Raw genomic sequence first — 16,872 nt, forward strand, 5'->3', positions numbered from 1 at the left:
GTGCCAGTTTAGTTTCAGCATAAAATATGTCTGCTCTCTTGATTTTTTTTTTTTACCCTTTTATCATTGCAATCGGGCTCTCCATTATGCGAGCATTTAAGGGCAAGCCATTTGGCACCCCAGTGTGATTATTTTCACATTCACGTAATGTTGTGCTGAACTGAAAGAAGCAAAGAATGTCTCGATATAAACAACGTAGTACAAAGTCGACAACTTGATGACATTACTTTCAAGATGAAATACGCGTGAGATGGATGCGAATCCAATTTGCCGACGGTACTGAAGTAGCGTTTTTGAGATAAAAAATGCTCGAGATCAACGTATATTAGAAACTACGCGATATTCATCGGTGGCACTTGAATTTAAGTCGAACAAGAGCACTCAGTGGGTGGAATTGTGTGCCAAGTCTAAAATATGGATCACCTGTCACACCAAAAAGTAAATTGGAGGGGCGGGGGGGTAAAATTTCACTTGGAACATTATTTTCTGATGGATGTACGTGCACACAAATTCTTGAACATTTTTTGATTGACATTGCCGTGCATGCGATGTCATCATCATCATCGTGACATCTGTGCATATACATACGACATATTTTGTCATGCGAGTAAAATATGAAACGTTTAACTACGGAAGAGGATTGAAAAAAATGAATGAAAAAAAAAGGTTGGACGGATTCTGACTTTATTCTCAGAATTCCCACTTTCAAGTCAGAATTTCCTTTTTTTTCCATTCTTGGCCCTAATCCTCTTCCGTATTTAACTAAACAAATACATGTATTTAATTTTTTAAAAATCCTTACGTTGTTAGTGAAATGCAAGGTGACATAAAATCAATCCATGCGAGTATAAATTATTTTTTAACCTTTTTATATTATGATTTTATATTCCATAAAACATGTCATTGTCCTCCCCATGCCCAAATTAAGGAGGATGTCTGCTCATGGTCCTGCTGCTAAAAAAAAACAATTGAATTGAATTTTTAAAAAAATCCTTACGTGGTTAGTGAAATGCAAGGTGACATAAAATCAAACCATGCGAGTATAATTCAAAGAAGAATATCAAAGAATTCTTTGATAATGCTATGCAACGAGTCACAGGCCTGTGCAAATCTGACAGGTGCTGCCAAGAGTTCTGTTGCGTGTTGAATTGGGATGAAGGGATAAGGGTATTCTGCTTCGGATTCTGCGGCGGAATTCTGGCACCGGATTTTGTTTTAGTGTCACAAGGTTTTGTAGATTTCGCAAAGATTAGGCAAGAAACTTGTAGAACAAGAAAGATTGCAGAGTAGTTTCTATACTGCAATGCAGCTTAACAACACAAATTCAACATTAAAGGCATCATACGACTCGCGGGCAAACAATGTACACTTTCTTCCTATATTTTACCTTAATCAAAAATAAAAGAAGAAATAACTGCCTCAATGCATACGAAGCATGGATAAGTAAAGACAAATTAAACACATAAAAAAAAAAAAAAAAATGATTGTCCTTACCGGTGGCATTGGGTGGACATCTATTAAAAGCCAGTTCCCCTGAAGGTGTTCGTCTCCACAGCATCGACACTGCATAGTCCTCAGGACAAATCTCGTAGGGGGCTGAAATGTAAATTGGTTGAAGTGCATCTCTAAAACGAACTCCAGAGGAAAGAGGTGAGCAATGCTAGCCTCTATATGGTCATGTGTTGTTCAATCAATGAATTGACAAAAACAAACTCAGTGGTGTGAGCTAGCAATGGGAAAATGAAGCATGAAATTTGCTTCATGAACCAGTTGTTGTATTTTTGAGTCCACTAGATGGCACTGTTGCTTTAAATGAAAGGTTTAAAAACGGCAAGTCGGTGTGCTTTCAGCACAATGTTGAACAGAGACTGCCATCTACAGGAGTCCAAAAATACGACAAGTGGCTCATGAAGCACATTTGAAGCTTCATTTACCCATCACTAGTGTGAACTTAAGATGGATCTGTATTTTACTAATAACTTACAAATAATGTCAACTAACAGCAAGACGAGCTAGCAAACAGCCAAAACTAATCAATACCTATTGGATTTTTTTACGTAGGTAGAAATGGCTGTCATGAGGCACGGTCATTATTTCATATGGTTTTCCATCTTTAAATCCAGACTTCTTCTTTCATGCGCATATAGCATGATTAAGCTCAAATCAAACATTTCCTGAAGGAGGATACGTTCAAGTCTTGCGCCTCACCTGGACACCGTTGGTCACTGCACTTCCTCACTTCTTCTCTGTTGCCGTCACACTGATGCCCGGTCGTTGCCGCCCCCTGACACACTCGAGTTCGCCTTTGCCATCCGCCGTCGCATGATTTCGAGCAGCCGCTCCACGGACCCCAAGGGTTCCACTGGCCGTTAGCTGGAACACATTCATCTGGTTAGCCTCAAATGGGAAACATCCAATTTGACAAATCATTTTGTTCCACGGCACTCCATCATTTTCGCAAGTTTTCAGACTCAGTATGCTAGTAATAGTCCAAAATGGAAGAAAATAACATGGAGCACTTAGCAACATTTGCGTGTTACGGCTACAGAAGCTTCTCTGCAAACGGTGATTATTTCCCTCATGCTGCCAACGTTCAAGCATAATAATTTCAAAGTTGCCAAAACCAGCAGCAGGTTATATGAAGACTATTAAAGTGAGCATTAGACAAAACAATGCTGCCCTTCAGCAATGTAGTCATTCCCATTTTCTGTTCATATAAAACGGGAAACACATGCAGCGTGATTTCATTTGTCCTCCAACTAACCTCCTTCTCCATTGCTCACATGAAGAAACCAGAAATCACGAAGGCATACCGGCCAAAACTAAATAGAATTCATTCATGAACAAGATTGGATGAGATGTTTGTTTTGGAGCAAATATATTTTGAACGGAGACTCGGCACTGTCCTTCATGACCACCTTCATTTACCGTATTTTCCGGACTATAAGCCGCTATTTTTTCCTCAATTTTGAACCATGCCGCGAATACAACGGTGAGGCTTTTCTGTGGATTTTTCTTTCACCAGTAGGGGCGCTCTATAGTTTGGAAAATACGCTAAATAAATCGATAGAAAGAGATTTTTTTTTTCTCTTGGCTCTGTTCTATTTTAATTAGCAAAGTTGTGCCATGTTAAAAGGCACTCTTTTAAGAATTGGTTTATGTACCTTTATGTGCATTCAATGCAAAAAATTGCTCAGTACATGCAGTTAACAACTCATTTTTTTTCAACTTATAAAACTGCGGCTTATAGTCTGGTGCGGCTTGTAGTGGCGGGAAAATGAAGCTTCAAATGTGCTTCATGAACCAGTTGTTGTATTTTTGAGTCCTCTAGATAGCACTGTTGCCTTAAATAAACGGTTTAAAATATGCCAAGTCAGTGCGATTTTAGCCCAATGTTGAACAAAGACTGCCACCTACTGGAGTCCAAAAATATCTCAACTGGTTCATGAAGCAGATTTGAAGCTTCATTTACCCATCACTACTTACTGACTTGCATATCATTTTTTCCCCCCCACATTATTTGAAATCCATTTTAAACGCAGTCAGAAAAATTTGTGCAAACAGGGAGGAGAATTTGCTCCTTATTTGTGAGGAACGCAATGACAGAATGTTACCATATTCCGGTGCTGGGTGCGTACGAAGGGGCCATTCAATCTGGCAGTACTATTTGGGAAAATGTGCTTGTTTTTCACCATCAATTTGATATGGCGTAGTCGGTGTTGATCCGCAAGCGTTTGATGGCTCACCTTGCGCTACATTTGAATTGCTAAATTGGCTGAGCTCATTAAAGACAAAAAAGGCATAATTTATCATCGCCGTGTGAAGCCAACGACAACATGGCCGGGGTTCATTATCACACAAATTGGAGAAAAACAAACACAAACACCCTCAAAAGCCTTTATTGTTTTCTTCTAGCGCTTGTCTTTGATTGTGTGCTTGCGAAACATTTCGACAGACTTTCAGAAGAATAACAAAGGGAAGAAATGTGTGCTCTTTCAGGCTGCGGCAGCAAAAAAAATTGCATCAGGAGATTATGTGAAGGCCTTGGTGTGATGAGACAAGGCTTGATGGAGGCCACTAAGCTGACATCTCTGAGCCTCTAATGCATCAATGGCGTTGACAGACAGGGTGGACGCCTAACCCGGAATTCGGTGAAAGGCATACAGCATTTCTAACTGGATTTTACAAATCCAATTGATAGAGCATGGTCTTGAACATTATTGCTATTTTCTTGATTCTTTCGCAACCAAGCTTTGAGGCAGTGCGGTAGAAACCACAGCCAAACCAATCTGCGGTCCATACGAATAAAAAGGAGTGCAATCATTCAAGCGATCTGGGCTTCTATTCATCGCTTCACATTTATGGAATTAAGAGCCTCTGTCTTTTATTCATTTATTTTTTTTTTTTTACCTGTGCAGTCAGGATTATGGCACTCTCTGCTTTCTGCCCAGTGACCGCGACACTCCGATCCCCCATGAGCGGCCGCCGAGCACTGCCTGGTCCTCTGCTGAGTGCCGTTGGCACAGGTCACTGAGCAATCGCTCCAAGAGCTCCACTCTTGCCACTGTCCGTCCACTGAGGCACCAGCCACAACACAACACGCGTGTCGCAAGTGATGGAAAGAAAAAAAATAAAGAAAGAAATAAAAAGGGCAGACAGAAATGGAAGGAGATTTAGAATAAAATCCAGTGGGATAGAAAAGCGTTCAGCAACATGGGTTCTTCTGAAGGACAAGAGCAGAACTTTACTTCGATTGTGATGACTGTCGAGGTCTTGCCGATTCTTTAAAGCTGTCCATGCGGAGGACAAGACCAACATTGATAATTCACGGCAAAAGTAATAATCAACGCCAATATGACCAAGACGTCGGTTTGATATCGTTGACGCTTCGTAGGGTTCGGCAAGGACTACCGCGCACGTTTAAACGCACCACAAACTGCATTGATTCATCTTTGTTCTCATGATTGATCGCAGCTTATTTCCATGCATAAAATCTCAAGTTTTACTATTTGCTAATTGTAATCACAGTGATGACTTTATTCCGCCGATTCAGCCCAGAAGGAGTCCCGCTTTAACGGCTTTCGTATTTTAATTGGTTGCCGATTCACAGAGTAAAATCCCGTAAGCTGTTTTATTGTTTATTAAACATGCCACGTCTTATTTATTGCAGCAAATTTATGCATGGATGTACGGTAAATGTCCATCGTATAGAACTAAGAAAAAAAAAAAAGCAGTCGCTGTGAAACCATGTTTATAATTTAGACTCGACATAATCATTTAATTTCTCTGGGATGTACTAAGAAAAGAAAGAATTGCGGCGTTGCGGCACGAGCATCGAGAATAGATTGCACGTGAGTGAGTTAATTGCTGTTACTTTCTCAGAATGAACCAAAGTCGCATGATTGACAGTCGAAAAGAGTGAATTTAGCGATAGACGCAAGTCAATGAATTTGGCCATTAAAAGACGACGTTTGAGGCTTGCAATGTCAAACAGCCATGTAACTCTTTAACATTTCGAGATTGCGCAACATCAATTCATCGGAAAACCTGAATTCCATCGACACGTTGTCCTTGAACAATGAAGACTGTAAAATAATAGATTTCTACGACTTTTTTTTTTTTTTTTTTTGAGAAGCACTTGGCCTTAAAATAGAATCGATAACATTAGTGTTTTTAGTTTTTTTTTTGTTTTTTTTAACCCCACAGGGTAGAACCACATTTTTAATTTAGGTCTGAACTGCAAAAGCAGGCGAAATCTTAATTCGATCCACCCCTTCAGGGATGCCGATCAAGAGCGTCCCTTTCTAATGTTCGTTGAGTTATCTCGCAGATGGAAGATACCTGGGCAAAGGGCTATGTTGCAAAGCTTAGTCTGTGTCTCAGGTCCGTCGCAGGCCCGGCCTCCGTGCTGTGGGGGCGCACACATCCTAGTCCTAGTGCGGTGACCTCGGCCACACGTGAATGAGCAAAGACTCCACGGCGACCACTCCTCCCAGACACCGTGCACTGCGGGCACAGAGAAGGTGTCAGGCCTGATCAATATCCCCTCGCCGTGCCATTACAGAAATGGACAATCAGAAACGGCGCTGAGCCAGTCAGGGAAATCAAATCAATCCAAAGTAATTAGCTTTTATTAAGATAGTGAATGAAACACGGAGCACATGGACAGCGTGGAGGGGGGGGCATGGGGGGGGGGTGTAATTCACAAATCCTCTGGCGCAAGTGTCCGTCAATTATGTATATTTGGGAATCATTATTACACCTTTCAGGGTGAACACTAATTAAGAGAGAGATCCTCGTTCCTGGTTTGTTTTAAGAGACTTTTGGTACAAAGACGTCGTTGGCGCGTGGCAGGGCTGCTCAATTTTGCAGCGTGCCGATTCTTCTTGGTTGACTGCAAATGAAATTGCTGCAAAGCCGGCCTAAAGGTTAAATGTGGGCCCTGCAACAACATATTAAGAATTATTATGCAGCAGACAGCCATCCGCCCGGTACCTCACTTTTTTTGGCAAAGCGGCCATACGGGGTAAATTATCGGTAATACACGTCAGATTTCATGCAATCAGTATTAAAAGGGGTTTCGACATCAGGCGTGCAAACGATGCAAGAAATGTTCCCATGGCAGGCAATTATTTCGTCTTTAAGATCAGAGCAAGTCCCAGATGGAGTGATTTTATTTTGGGATCCTCGAGACGCACGACTGCAACAATTGTTTCTCAATATGTTAAAGCCAAACCCAGACAAATACTTGAAAACAGCTCCATGTTCATGCTAAAGTGAAGAAAAAAAAAATCGTATTTTTTCTGAACATGAGGCGCCTCGTTTTCAGTTGAGTTTGAAAGGACAAAAGTGAGTTCTTCTCATTTCCTAATTATACACAATAGCTGGCAAAAGATGAAATTTAATTTTGCATCTACAGCTGACAGATGGCAACGTCCTCCTCAAACTACAGACAGTGTTTGTGATTGGCTTAAAGTTTGTTTTTTGTTTGTTTTTTTTGTTTTTTTTGGGAGAGTAAAACATGGAAATCAGAGCAGCAAGGGTTGATGTACAATGTCTGTAACAAAAACAGTCAAAATGATGTGAAACAATTAAAATAAAAGTTTCCGATTGCAAACTTTGTGTTCACAAAGACGAAGGAGATGTGAGAATTGTAAGTTTTACGCTTCGTTTTCATTTTTAAGTTTGTATTTGATACGTGTCTACAAAATTAAATGTGTCCACAGTGCTCAACAAATATAAGTAGACAAACATCCATGTTGCAAAAAATGAGCACACGTGAATGAAGGGTGATCAGATTTCGATTTTCGATTAAAACAAATCTAACGAACAATGATTCAACCCCCTGGGAGTCTAAAAGTCATTCACATTCTGAAATTGGACTCTTGTTAATTCAGAGAAAGATAAAAATAAAAAAAACTTTGAACATTTTAACAAAGCTGTACTGTAATGTTTGAGCACTTTGAAATAGAAGAGCAACATGCATAGAGAAAAAGTAAAGTTGAATGTCTCTTAAGATTCACAATTCGGAATTGGACTTGAGTATTTTGAAAATAAACATCATGTTTTAAGGCCAAGTCACAGAGAGAGACTGGCTCATCAAGTGGAATTTTGCAAACGGAAATTGTCAAGCGTTGACACGCTCTTTTCGAATGGTTCCATTAGAAAATAAGGTTTGATACAGCAGCGGGATTGTTTTTTTGTTTTTTTTTTCTTTTTCCTCCCAGTTGCACGAAGGTTGAGTGCTTCTTAGTGCGGAAAGTGCAATAGCGCAAAAAAAAACAAAACAAAAAAAAAAAAAAAACAGTCTACAAATGGTAAGACAACAGACCTCATTCAAAAGTACTAAATACGGTTGGAGTTTTCAGCGATAAATGTCAAATATTGACTCACATTCCTTAAAGAAAGTTTCAATTGCCTAGATAGCCCCAGGTAGTATGAGTTGTGTTTAAAAAGAGGACCTATTCAAAAGAAAAATAACTCCTGTAGCACTCTGTACTCTGTTTTATATATATATATATATATATATATATATATATATATATATAGATAGAAGAAAAAAATATATATTTATTTATTTTATTTTTTTTATTAATTCATTTATTTTTTTTAACCAGTCAATTCATTTAAGTATCAATTAATACATATAAAGCCAGTTGGCAGTTTGCTGGTCAACTTGGCGCCTCAATTCTCACAAGACACAAATAGAGATTATTTTCATATGGAACATAACAAAAGCAGTTTGATTAGAACAGGTCCGAGTACAGACACCCATTTCAAGAAGAGTGTCATTTTGAAAATTACAGATCAGATCTTAGCTTGACACTCTGTGCGTGTTAAGACTCGAAATGACTTTCGGGATTTATTTCCTTTTTTTTTTTCGCATTTTCAAATGATGTTCTGGATTCATCATTGGCCAAACCAAAGTCAAAAAGGACAATCACAAATGCATGAACCGGAGGGAATTTCCAATTCCGCCATGTGTTTGTGAAGCTTATTTTTCTTTTTTTTCATGTTTCTTTTTCACGCGTTCCTAATGCTGTTAGATCAAAACGGCAGTCAATCCCGAGCTGGTATTCACTCAGCTGCTATTTGTAATGACTCATCGCATTTCTCTTGCGCAGTAGGATGTTGACCCTTTTCAACACAGGCAAATGGTGCATCTCAAATCAAGTAAGACACATCACAGATTCCAACGTATCAAAAATGTCTCCCCTAGTATTCAAAATTGGCCACTTTACGCGATTGGATCCACGACGAGCCGTGATAGAACAGCGCCATTAAAGCCCTTGATCAGGCAGTGATGTCATTGCTACGTCAAATCACAGGACAAGGACTTTCTTCACACTCGTCTGGTTCAGTAAAACCAATTGAGGATGCGATTGCTCGGCTGGTGCTGTTCATTTGGTCCAATGTGGCAAAAAAAAAAAAAAAAGCGTCTCTGGTGCGGAACAGTTCACTTCAGTTCAAGTGTGAACACTACATTGAAAAAAGAAAAAAAAAAGACAAAGCCGCTGTTAAAATGACAGTATAACATTCTTGACGGAAAAATGAGCAGGTGCTAAAATGTCAACGCATCGGTGCGTTGTGTTTTAGGGGAACTTTTCACATGTCAGGTGACTAAAAAAATTAAAAAATAAATAAAAAAAAGTTACAATAATAAATATATGTAACACAGCAGACAACTTCCATTTAAAAAAAAAATAGGATTTTTTTTTTATTACATAAAAAAAAAAAAAGCGTAAACGCAAAGTGAAGCGGACCAAATATGCAAAGGGTTTTTTTTTTGTTTTTTTTTTCCTCGCCTCTTCTGACAATTGTGCGTAAGTTGAGCTGCTCACATGGACAACGTGTCCAACAAGAAGCACGCACACTCGCCTTGAATCGTGCATCATCAAAGAACTGGATCGCACCTCCTGCAGCAGGACCACCAGGATTCCTAACAGCTTCACAGCTCATGCCGAGAGAATTCGAAACACCGCCCTGACCCTTAACTCAACCGTGAACTTCTCATTTCTGCCCATTTTTAGACATTTTTGTGGTGTCACCCCCAGTCCGGAAAAGATTATTTGGTCTGTTGGCACGATGTAGATGATATTTTAGTTTCTTTGATTTATGATCGTCTAAGGTTGTGTTAGAAGAACGTTTTAATCAGTCGTGACCATAAACCAGCTCCTGAGCGAATGACAAAAAGACACCGGCAAACAAGTCCGACGCTGCTACGTGATGACTCATCTGTCATTTTTTTTTTTTTTCTACTGGGTTGAAGGCGGTGGTTGTGGGGGTGGAAGGTGCGCTTCAAGAAAAGGCAGCCGAGCTATTTTGAGTTTCCCGGAAAAATCTTCAAGGAAATGACGCCGATGCCGTATCAGTCGCAGCTCCATGCCGAGCCACGTCATGACAGCGTTTTGCTGCGGATGAGGTTATGGGGCTGATATTTGTGCCACTAGAAACTGAATATTTGAATTGAAGGATGAATATTTGAATTGAAGACTGGATATTTGAATAATTAATAATTCAATAATTCAGTTTTCAATTGAAATATTCAGTTTCTAGTGGCACAAATATCAGCCCATATGAGGTGCCTTTCAGTCATTATGAAATGATGAACTCATAGAGGTGATCATGACTCATAAACAAAAAAAAACAAGCACACGTTCACAAAATAACTCGAAATAACACACTTGATTAGAGAGTGATTAAAATGATGATCATGATACGTACATTCCGATACAACACATTTCCCGCCAGCCAACAACAAATGAGTTAAAAAAAACAAAAAAACATTGAAGAATCTGCGGCTAACACTACCTGGACAAGGGGCAGTGTTATTGCAAACCCTTGATTCTCTTAAAGGGCCGCTGCAGTGTGTTCCGTATGGTGAGACACATGTTCTTGTTCGCACCTGCGACCCTTGACCGCATGTTACAGAGCAAGAGCTCCACTGGGACCACTCCTCTGCACCTGATTCACCTGTATGGGAGAAGGGTGACACTAGTTAAATGCAGCAAAATGGGCTTGAGGGCACGGCGAAGGAGTGGCAAGGTGGGCAGTCAAATGGGAAGAGGCCAAAGTCAGCCCGAAAAAAAAGCCGGCATCTTTAAGATTTAAAGCCACCCGAGCGGGTACGCTACGCGATTTATTTATTTATTTATTTTTTTTTTTCCTTCGGTGATCTTTGACAAATAGGCAACGAATTGTTTTGACAGCAATCACGAAGTAAGCACACCATGTCAGGTCATCACAAATGTGTATTTAGACAAAGATCACAGAAATGTGGCGATCAAAAATGGAACAGTCAACATTGTTGCATTCTTTCAGTTCATCGCCATGAATTTTTTAAGCATTTGCGTGAAACAAAAAACATGTTGGGTAAAAAAAAAAAAAAAAAAAGAAGCAAGTTAAGAATCATCATAAATAAATAAAACTTGATAAGAACATGGCAACATGCAAGGATGATGACATCTGATAAAACAAAATGGAAAGTGGGATGGGAGTTCGTTAAGAGTTGGGAACGATGGATTGCTCTGGCCTGCAGCAAAATTACTTTCCTGACAATTGCGATCTTTGTTTTTTTTTTTCTTGTGACCAAGAATTTTAAACTCGAATGGCTTGGATCACTCCGAAAATGATCAGTTGCTGTTCTTGAAGAAAAAAAAATATGTTTTGTGTGTGGGTTTTGTTATTGTTTATATTAGTTACCACAAATAGCCTCTCGTTAAATTGAGAATATTAAGCAAGGACATGCACTCGCAATAGCCCAAATGGGACCCAAACATAAAGCCCACAAAAATCCAATCCTGATGGAGCATCATGTTTACATCACCAACATCGTCTTTGAACAAAATGCCTGGGATGGAATTATTATTTTATTTATTTATTTTTTATTTGAAATCTCCATTTTAATGAAGGCCTTTCGAAGACAAGCATCTCCGTACAGCGTAGCATGAAATAAATCGATTCAGCCAATTAAATATCAGAACTTTGGAGATTATAAGATAGACTGGAAGGTGGATCAATTTGTTCAATGAGGCAGCACAGGGGAGTGTAAAAAATGTGAGGATGAAGAACAGAGAACCACAGCGAAAATACACGTCGGGAGGGATGCAACATACCTAAAGCGGGTGTTACATGGAAAAGTGTTGATGAGTGGGTGTTAATTTGGGGAGATGGGAGGTTGCAAATGAAAATGTTTAAATGTTTTAAACAGACAGCAATGTGAAGAGAACAACAAATGGTAAACACTTTCCCAAATCAAACAAAGAAGCAGAAATAAACGCAGTAAAATGCTACATCCGTTTTTTTAATTAAATCAAATTAAATTAACAACATGAGAATGTACTCAAGATCGTGCTTTGTCATTTTAATGGTTGATTTTATTTTTTAGTTTGGAATTATTAAGGTCCACTTAAGTCAAAGTCACATTATGTCTCGCTTATCCGCCTAATGCCATTTAATTGATCACACGTCAGAGGATCTGAGCAACTACATTTGGTTTTAAATGAATATTCTGTGTACCCGGCATGAGTAAACATCTTTGTGAAAATAGAATAAACAGAAGCCACAAAACTCATCTATGCTCCATGTTCAAAGTAAATTACAAAGAAATGAAAGATGTGTCCTATTATTTCTTATGGAGTCGTTGAGAATGAGTTGGGGAAAAAAAAAAAAAATAATAATAATAATGCAGAACATTTCCACTCAAGAAGGTGCAGTACAAGAGAGAGCATGCATGATGAAATTAAGTTTAGTTCAGAAAATAAAATAGGGAAATATAACTATTATATTACCAGTTTGTGCCATAAATTTAGCCGATTCAGCTTGCTCCTGCAGGGCCTTTGTGTCATGAACTGATCTCGGCCGCTGACTTTTTACTGTATGCTCTCCGATCATTCCATATTCTATGAGACAAAATAGAGGTTGATATGAAAGCTAGGCTTAGACAACAAAACTTATTACATACTCTTGGTCAGGATGTAGGGAACAACCGCAGTACATGGCTCGAAACAAAGACCACACATGTTTGGATTTAATCTGTCCTTCACGCTAAGGCATAGAACAATGCAACAATTCGAAGGGTCAAGTCAAAATTAGGAATTGAGCTTGTAAGCAGAGCGTCGACACATAGCAAACATGCAAATTAACTCACATGGCTTTTACTTGACTACCACGTCCATCAAAGCGGCAACGCTCCCGCCCAGTCTCCCGCCGACCCACAAAAGAAAAAAGAAACCAAGAATGAAAGTAAAATGTGCAAGCTGTAAGAAAGCCACAGAGGAGGGGGGGGGGGGGGGGGTCATGGACAGAACATGCGATTGATCCACAGTTTCCTCGATTGTTACGTTGAATTATGTTGGACTCGGGCTGTGAATGTCTCGTGTTTTCAGCTGCGCACTTTGCAATGCATGCTCACTTTGTCTTCAACACCGAGACAAAGTCACATGACAACACTGACAAAAGTCATGCTTTACTCGACTTTGACTCCAATAACTAGTCAATAAAGGTCAGCTTGCAGATATGGCAAATTATTATTATTATTTTTTTTTTTTGTGGAAGACAACAACTTTTGACAGTGTGATCCTAGTGAGGTGATTTAATCATTCCCAAATGCAGAACAGGTGATGGATAAAAAAAAGAAAAAGAAAAAAAAAATCACACAATCACATTGCTTATTGTTGTCGTCAGGCGGAATCCTCGTACCTCCAAAAATCAATGTTGACAAAAGAGAGTCGTTTTCAACACTTCAGATTGTTCAATCATTTAAAAAAAAACACCCACATGTGTGGATTGACTAGTATTATAGATTTTTGAAAAAAAATTAAATAAATAAATAATACAGAGTTGTGAATTTAGAGGATTCGGCCGGGCGCCAGTGTCATATTAGTAAACCAGCCAGTCATTAAATGGGAGGATGTGCACCAATATTTAGCCAACTTCCTGCAAGCTCAAACACACTTCCTCAACTATCGAAATCATCGATGGATGAAATAGGTGAACAAAATGGACTGTCGTGTGACTTCGCAGATCCGACAAAAGGTTGAGAATTCATTTGAATCTACTTTTGGGTTTTTGCATTCTGTGCCATCTCCGCTTGTCAAATGATCGGCGAGTGAAACTCATTCCAGCACTAATTATTTGCCCTTCATTCGAGTCCCTTAACGAGGGTGAACTTCTTTTCATGTTGTTTGGCGTGTGTTGATTTGTTGAGTACGTTTTGTCCCATGTTTGTTTTGAATCGGGATGTTTTTTTGGCATGCATCACTAAGCTAACATTACCCTGCCAACACGTTCGATACGTGGCGTGTGCATGTAATGATTTTTTTTTTTCCTGTGTTGCAAATGTTGTCTGCACAGGTGGTGTGCTCATCTCGTGTCAATCTACAACTATTATGCACGTGTCATATTTATTTGTTAATCAATTTATTCAATTAGGAAGTGGTTTCAAAACACTCACAAGGCATTATTATTTGCTTTGTTGCACAATTTACTGATTTTTCATGATTAATGATCGCCTTTTTTAATTTACTGCGAACTATCGAACTGCTCAGACTACTGGAAATTGACGCGAGCGCCACAGGCAGTCATGCTCAAATACGAACATGATGCCATTCGCTAGTGATGTGAAAATGAAGCTTCAAATTTGCTTCATGAACCAGTTGCTGTATTTTTGAGTCCTCTAGATGGCACTGTTGCTTTAAAAAATGGCAAGTCGGTGTGCTTTCAGACCAATGTTGAACAGAGACTGCCACCTACTGGAGTCCAAAAATACTACAACTGGTTCATGAAGCAGATTTGAAGCTTCATTTTCCCATCATTACCATTCGCCACCTATCTGATATACTTATTGTCCGCTTTTTCTTCACACCTTTGTGATCATTTGCCAACAGTTTGCCTCTTTTTGGATTCCATGAGACTTGACGTTGATTATTGATCACAAATGAAAGAAGAAAAGTACAGAAAAAGTAATTCTATTGAGTGATTAATTGGAATCAGTGGCGAGAGGACAGATTGCAATTGTTTGTTGAAAAAAAGTGCTTGAACGACATTAGAGGGTAGAAAGCACGCTGCGAGCCGTTAATTTGCAACTTTGGAGACAATGCTATCTTCAAGTTGGGGGAGCTATTAAATGGCTTAAACTGAATTTAAAACTCATGTGTCTTCATTCAAGAATATTGAGGAATAAAATTGTTGGCATCCATCAAACCGCATATTTGATCAATATAGAACTCCATCATGGTTATTTTATTTCTTCACATGAGATGAGACATTCACTTTCCCAGGCCTGGATGTAATCTGGCACGCATTACAGATTTCTTTTTTTTTTTTATGACAGATTAAAAATGTAATCCTTTATTTGCAGCTACAATGAGGTGAGTCAGCAAAATATTATGAAATATTAATATTTCTGCGTTGATATACTGCATGCATAAATTGTATGTATTGCTCTGAGAATTAAACGAGTCTGTTGACCTTGGAAGAAGGTCCTTGTTGCTAAAATGTGCTGAAATTATTTGTTTATGTAAATAGGGGTGGACAGTGCTGGATACAAATATTGACACAATGATGCAAATTTAAATGTTAAACGACCTTCAAGACAAGAATATGATCTTTGTGCTAACTTGAGTGAAAGGTTCCACTACGGCCGCCCAGTTTGTACCAAAAAATAATGAATGATAAAAAAAAAAAAATATATATATATATATATATATATATATATATATATATATATATATATATTCTCTCTCTCTCTCTCTCTCTCTCTCTCTTTCTCTCTCTCTCTCTCTCTCTCTCTCTCAAGATCACACACACACACACACACACGCACACCCCCCTGCATGCTACGCACACAAAAAATCAGTAATAACAATATTTTTTCTTCCTTATGTAAATGGCATAAATATCCTGGAAAAAAAACTAATCAGCCCATTCACTGATGCTTTGAACATCAAACATGCAATCAGTCCAAGTAAGAGCAGAAGCAGGTCTTTTAAAAGCTCTAAGGATAGCATTTTAAGGCTAGATGGCGGATACAAGCGTGCCTCAAGTTTCTAACAGCTTGACATCAACAAATCATCAGAGGTTTTGGAACGAGATTAAGATATTTTCAGCTACAGAATTTTGCGCTCAATTTTAAGAAACTGATTGGTTGACCCTCATGAGTCACACTGCTTCGCACATTAATCTTATCTCCGTAATCTATCTGCTTGAAAAGGAATATCGTGCTTTTGCATCTGTTAGATTCTTAAACTGCTCCCTCTGGATTGGATTTGTCGCTATTCCGAAAATGGAACAACAAAAGCAGCTAACAAATGGGCAAGTCATGACTTCTAAGTGGAAGTTTTGCTCGTAATTGAAATAATTTATATCTCAAGTCATCTTTCCCTATTAAAATGCATAGAAATGACTTTAAAGCGTTCCAGGCCCTCTTAAATCATATTGAAAGTTTGGAACAAAAAATAAAAATAAATGCAATAAAATAATTAAAATAAATAATAATGCAGTAATAATAATAAATACAAATAATTATAAAAACAAACAGAAATACAAAATATTATTTTTTATGGTTGAATACACAATGCGTTATCTATTCTCTATTTTCTGGTTAGTTTGACAAAAAAAAAAAATTTTATTGGCATCTTTTTTAAAGAATTGTTCACTATCTGCCACTTGCTACCTGTTGTGAAGTTCACTGCCACAATCTCGCAGTTGCAACTCCAAAGCAAAAAAAAAGAAAAAAAGAGGCAGCTCATATCTTGAAAAACGTGCGTGTCACTGTAGTAGTAACACAAATGATGAGTAAACTTGTGTCCGCTGGACTGTGACTTAACAGAAAAGCAAAGTTCAAATGTTGCTGTTTTCCATAATGTGGGACTGTTTGCTTTCATCCATGCCAAAGTATTCCGGTGAGCCTGATTTGTAAGGCTCAAGAGCTTTTCAGAGCCATCATAGCTCAGCGATGCTCTCAGGCCTAATTAGCGGCTATATTTACAAAGATATTCCAGCATGATTTAATTAATGTCCCACAACTAATTATGCGCCGTATACTTGACAAACAAGTCAAGATGCAACACACAATGAGTGATTCCAAGTTCCCCGCGCCGGTAACCTTCATCGCGATTCTGGCTTTGATCCACTACATGTTGGGAATTTACGGCTTAAAGCATCAGCGATGATCGTGCCAGCCACGTTTGTACTGGATGGACGTACACGTCAAATATTATTTTCTAGGGCCCCTGTCTGTCAAAGGTCCTTATCAGCGACAACCCCCCGCCCCCCCCCTTTATGGTAGCGCTGCTAGAAGTAGCTGCTTTTTGTTGCCCTTGATTTATTCCTGACCGACCATCTCAAACGGGACTCTTAATGAGTGGCACT

At 38.8% G+C, this 16,872-nt stretch overlaps 1 protein-coding gene across 7 annotated transcripts in view; it reads right to left on the bottom strand.

Moving 5' to 3' along the window:
• The window catches only part of adgrb3 (adhesion G protein-coupled receptor B3), a 109,751-nt gene that overhangs the window by 55,058 nt on the left and 37,821 nt on the right, over positions 1 to 16,872 (bottom strand). For 5 of the 7 annotated variants that reach the window (XM_088304360.1, XM_088304364.1, XM_088304361.1 and 2 more), the window contains exons 3-8: positions 12,291 to 12,401; positions 10,312 to 10,473; positions 5,842 to 6,006; positions 4,411 to 4,575; positions 2,209 to 2,373; positions 1,495 to 1,596 (exon numbers count right to left, since the gene is read on the bottom strand). In XM_088304360.1, coding sequence (XP_088160486.1) covers positions 1,495 to 1,596; positions 2,209 to 2,373; positions 4,411 to 4,575; positions 5,842 to 6,006; positions 10,312 to 10,473; positions 12,291 to 12,401 — 870 coding nt within the window. The remainder of the gene's footprint in view (positions 1 to 1,494; positions 1,597 to 2,208; positions 2,374 to 4,410; positions 4,576 to 5,841; positions 6,007 to 10,311; positions 10,474 to 12,290; positions 12,402 to 16,872) is intronic. The other 2 variants (XM_088304363.1, XM_088304365.1) reach the window with 2 other exon arrangements.

This window comes from Idiotropiscis lumnitzeri, chromosome 9 (genome assembly GCF_059441095.1).
Source record: "Idiotropiscis lumnitzeri isolate Australia: NSW breed Sydney's pygmy pipehorse chromosome 9, RoL_Ilum_1.0, whole genome shotgun sequence".
In the NCBI taxonomy this organism is placed as follows: Eukaryota; Metazoa; Chordata; class Actinopteri; order Syngnathiformes; family Syngnathidae; genus Idiotropiscis; species Idiotropiscis lumnitzeri.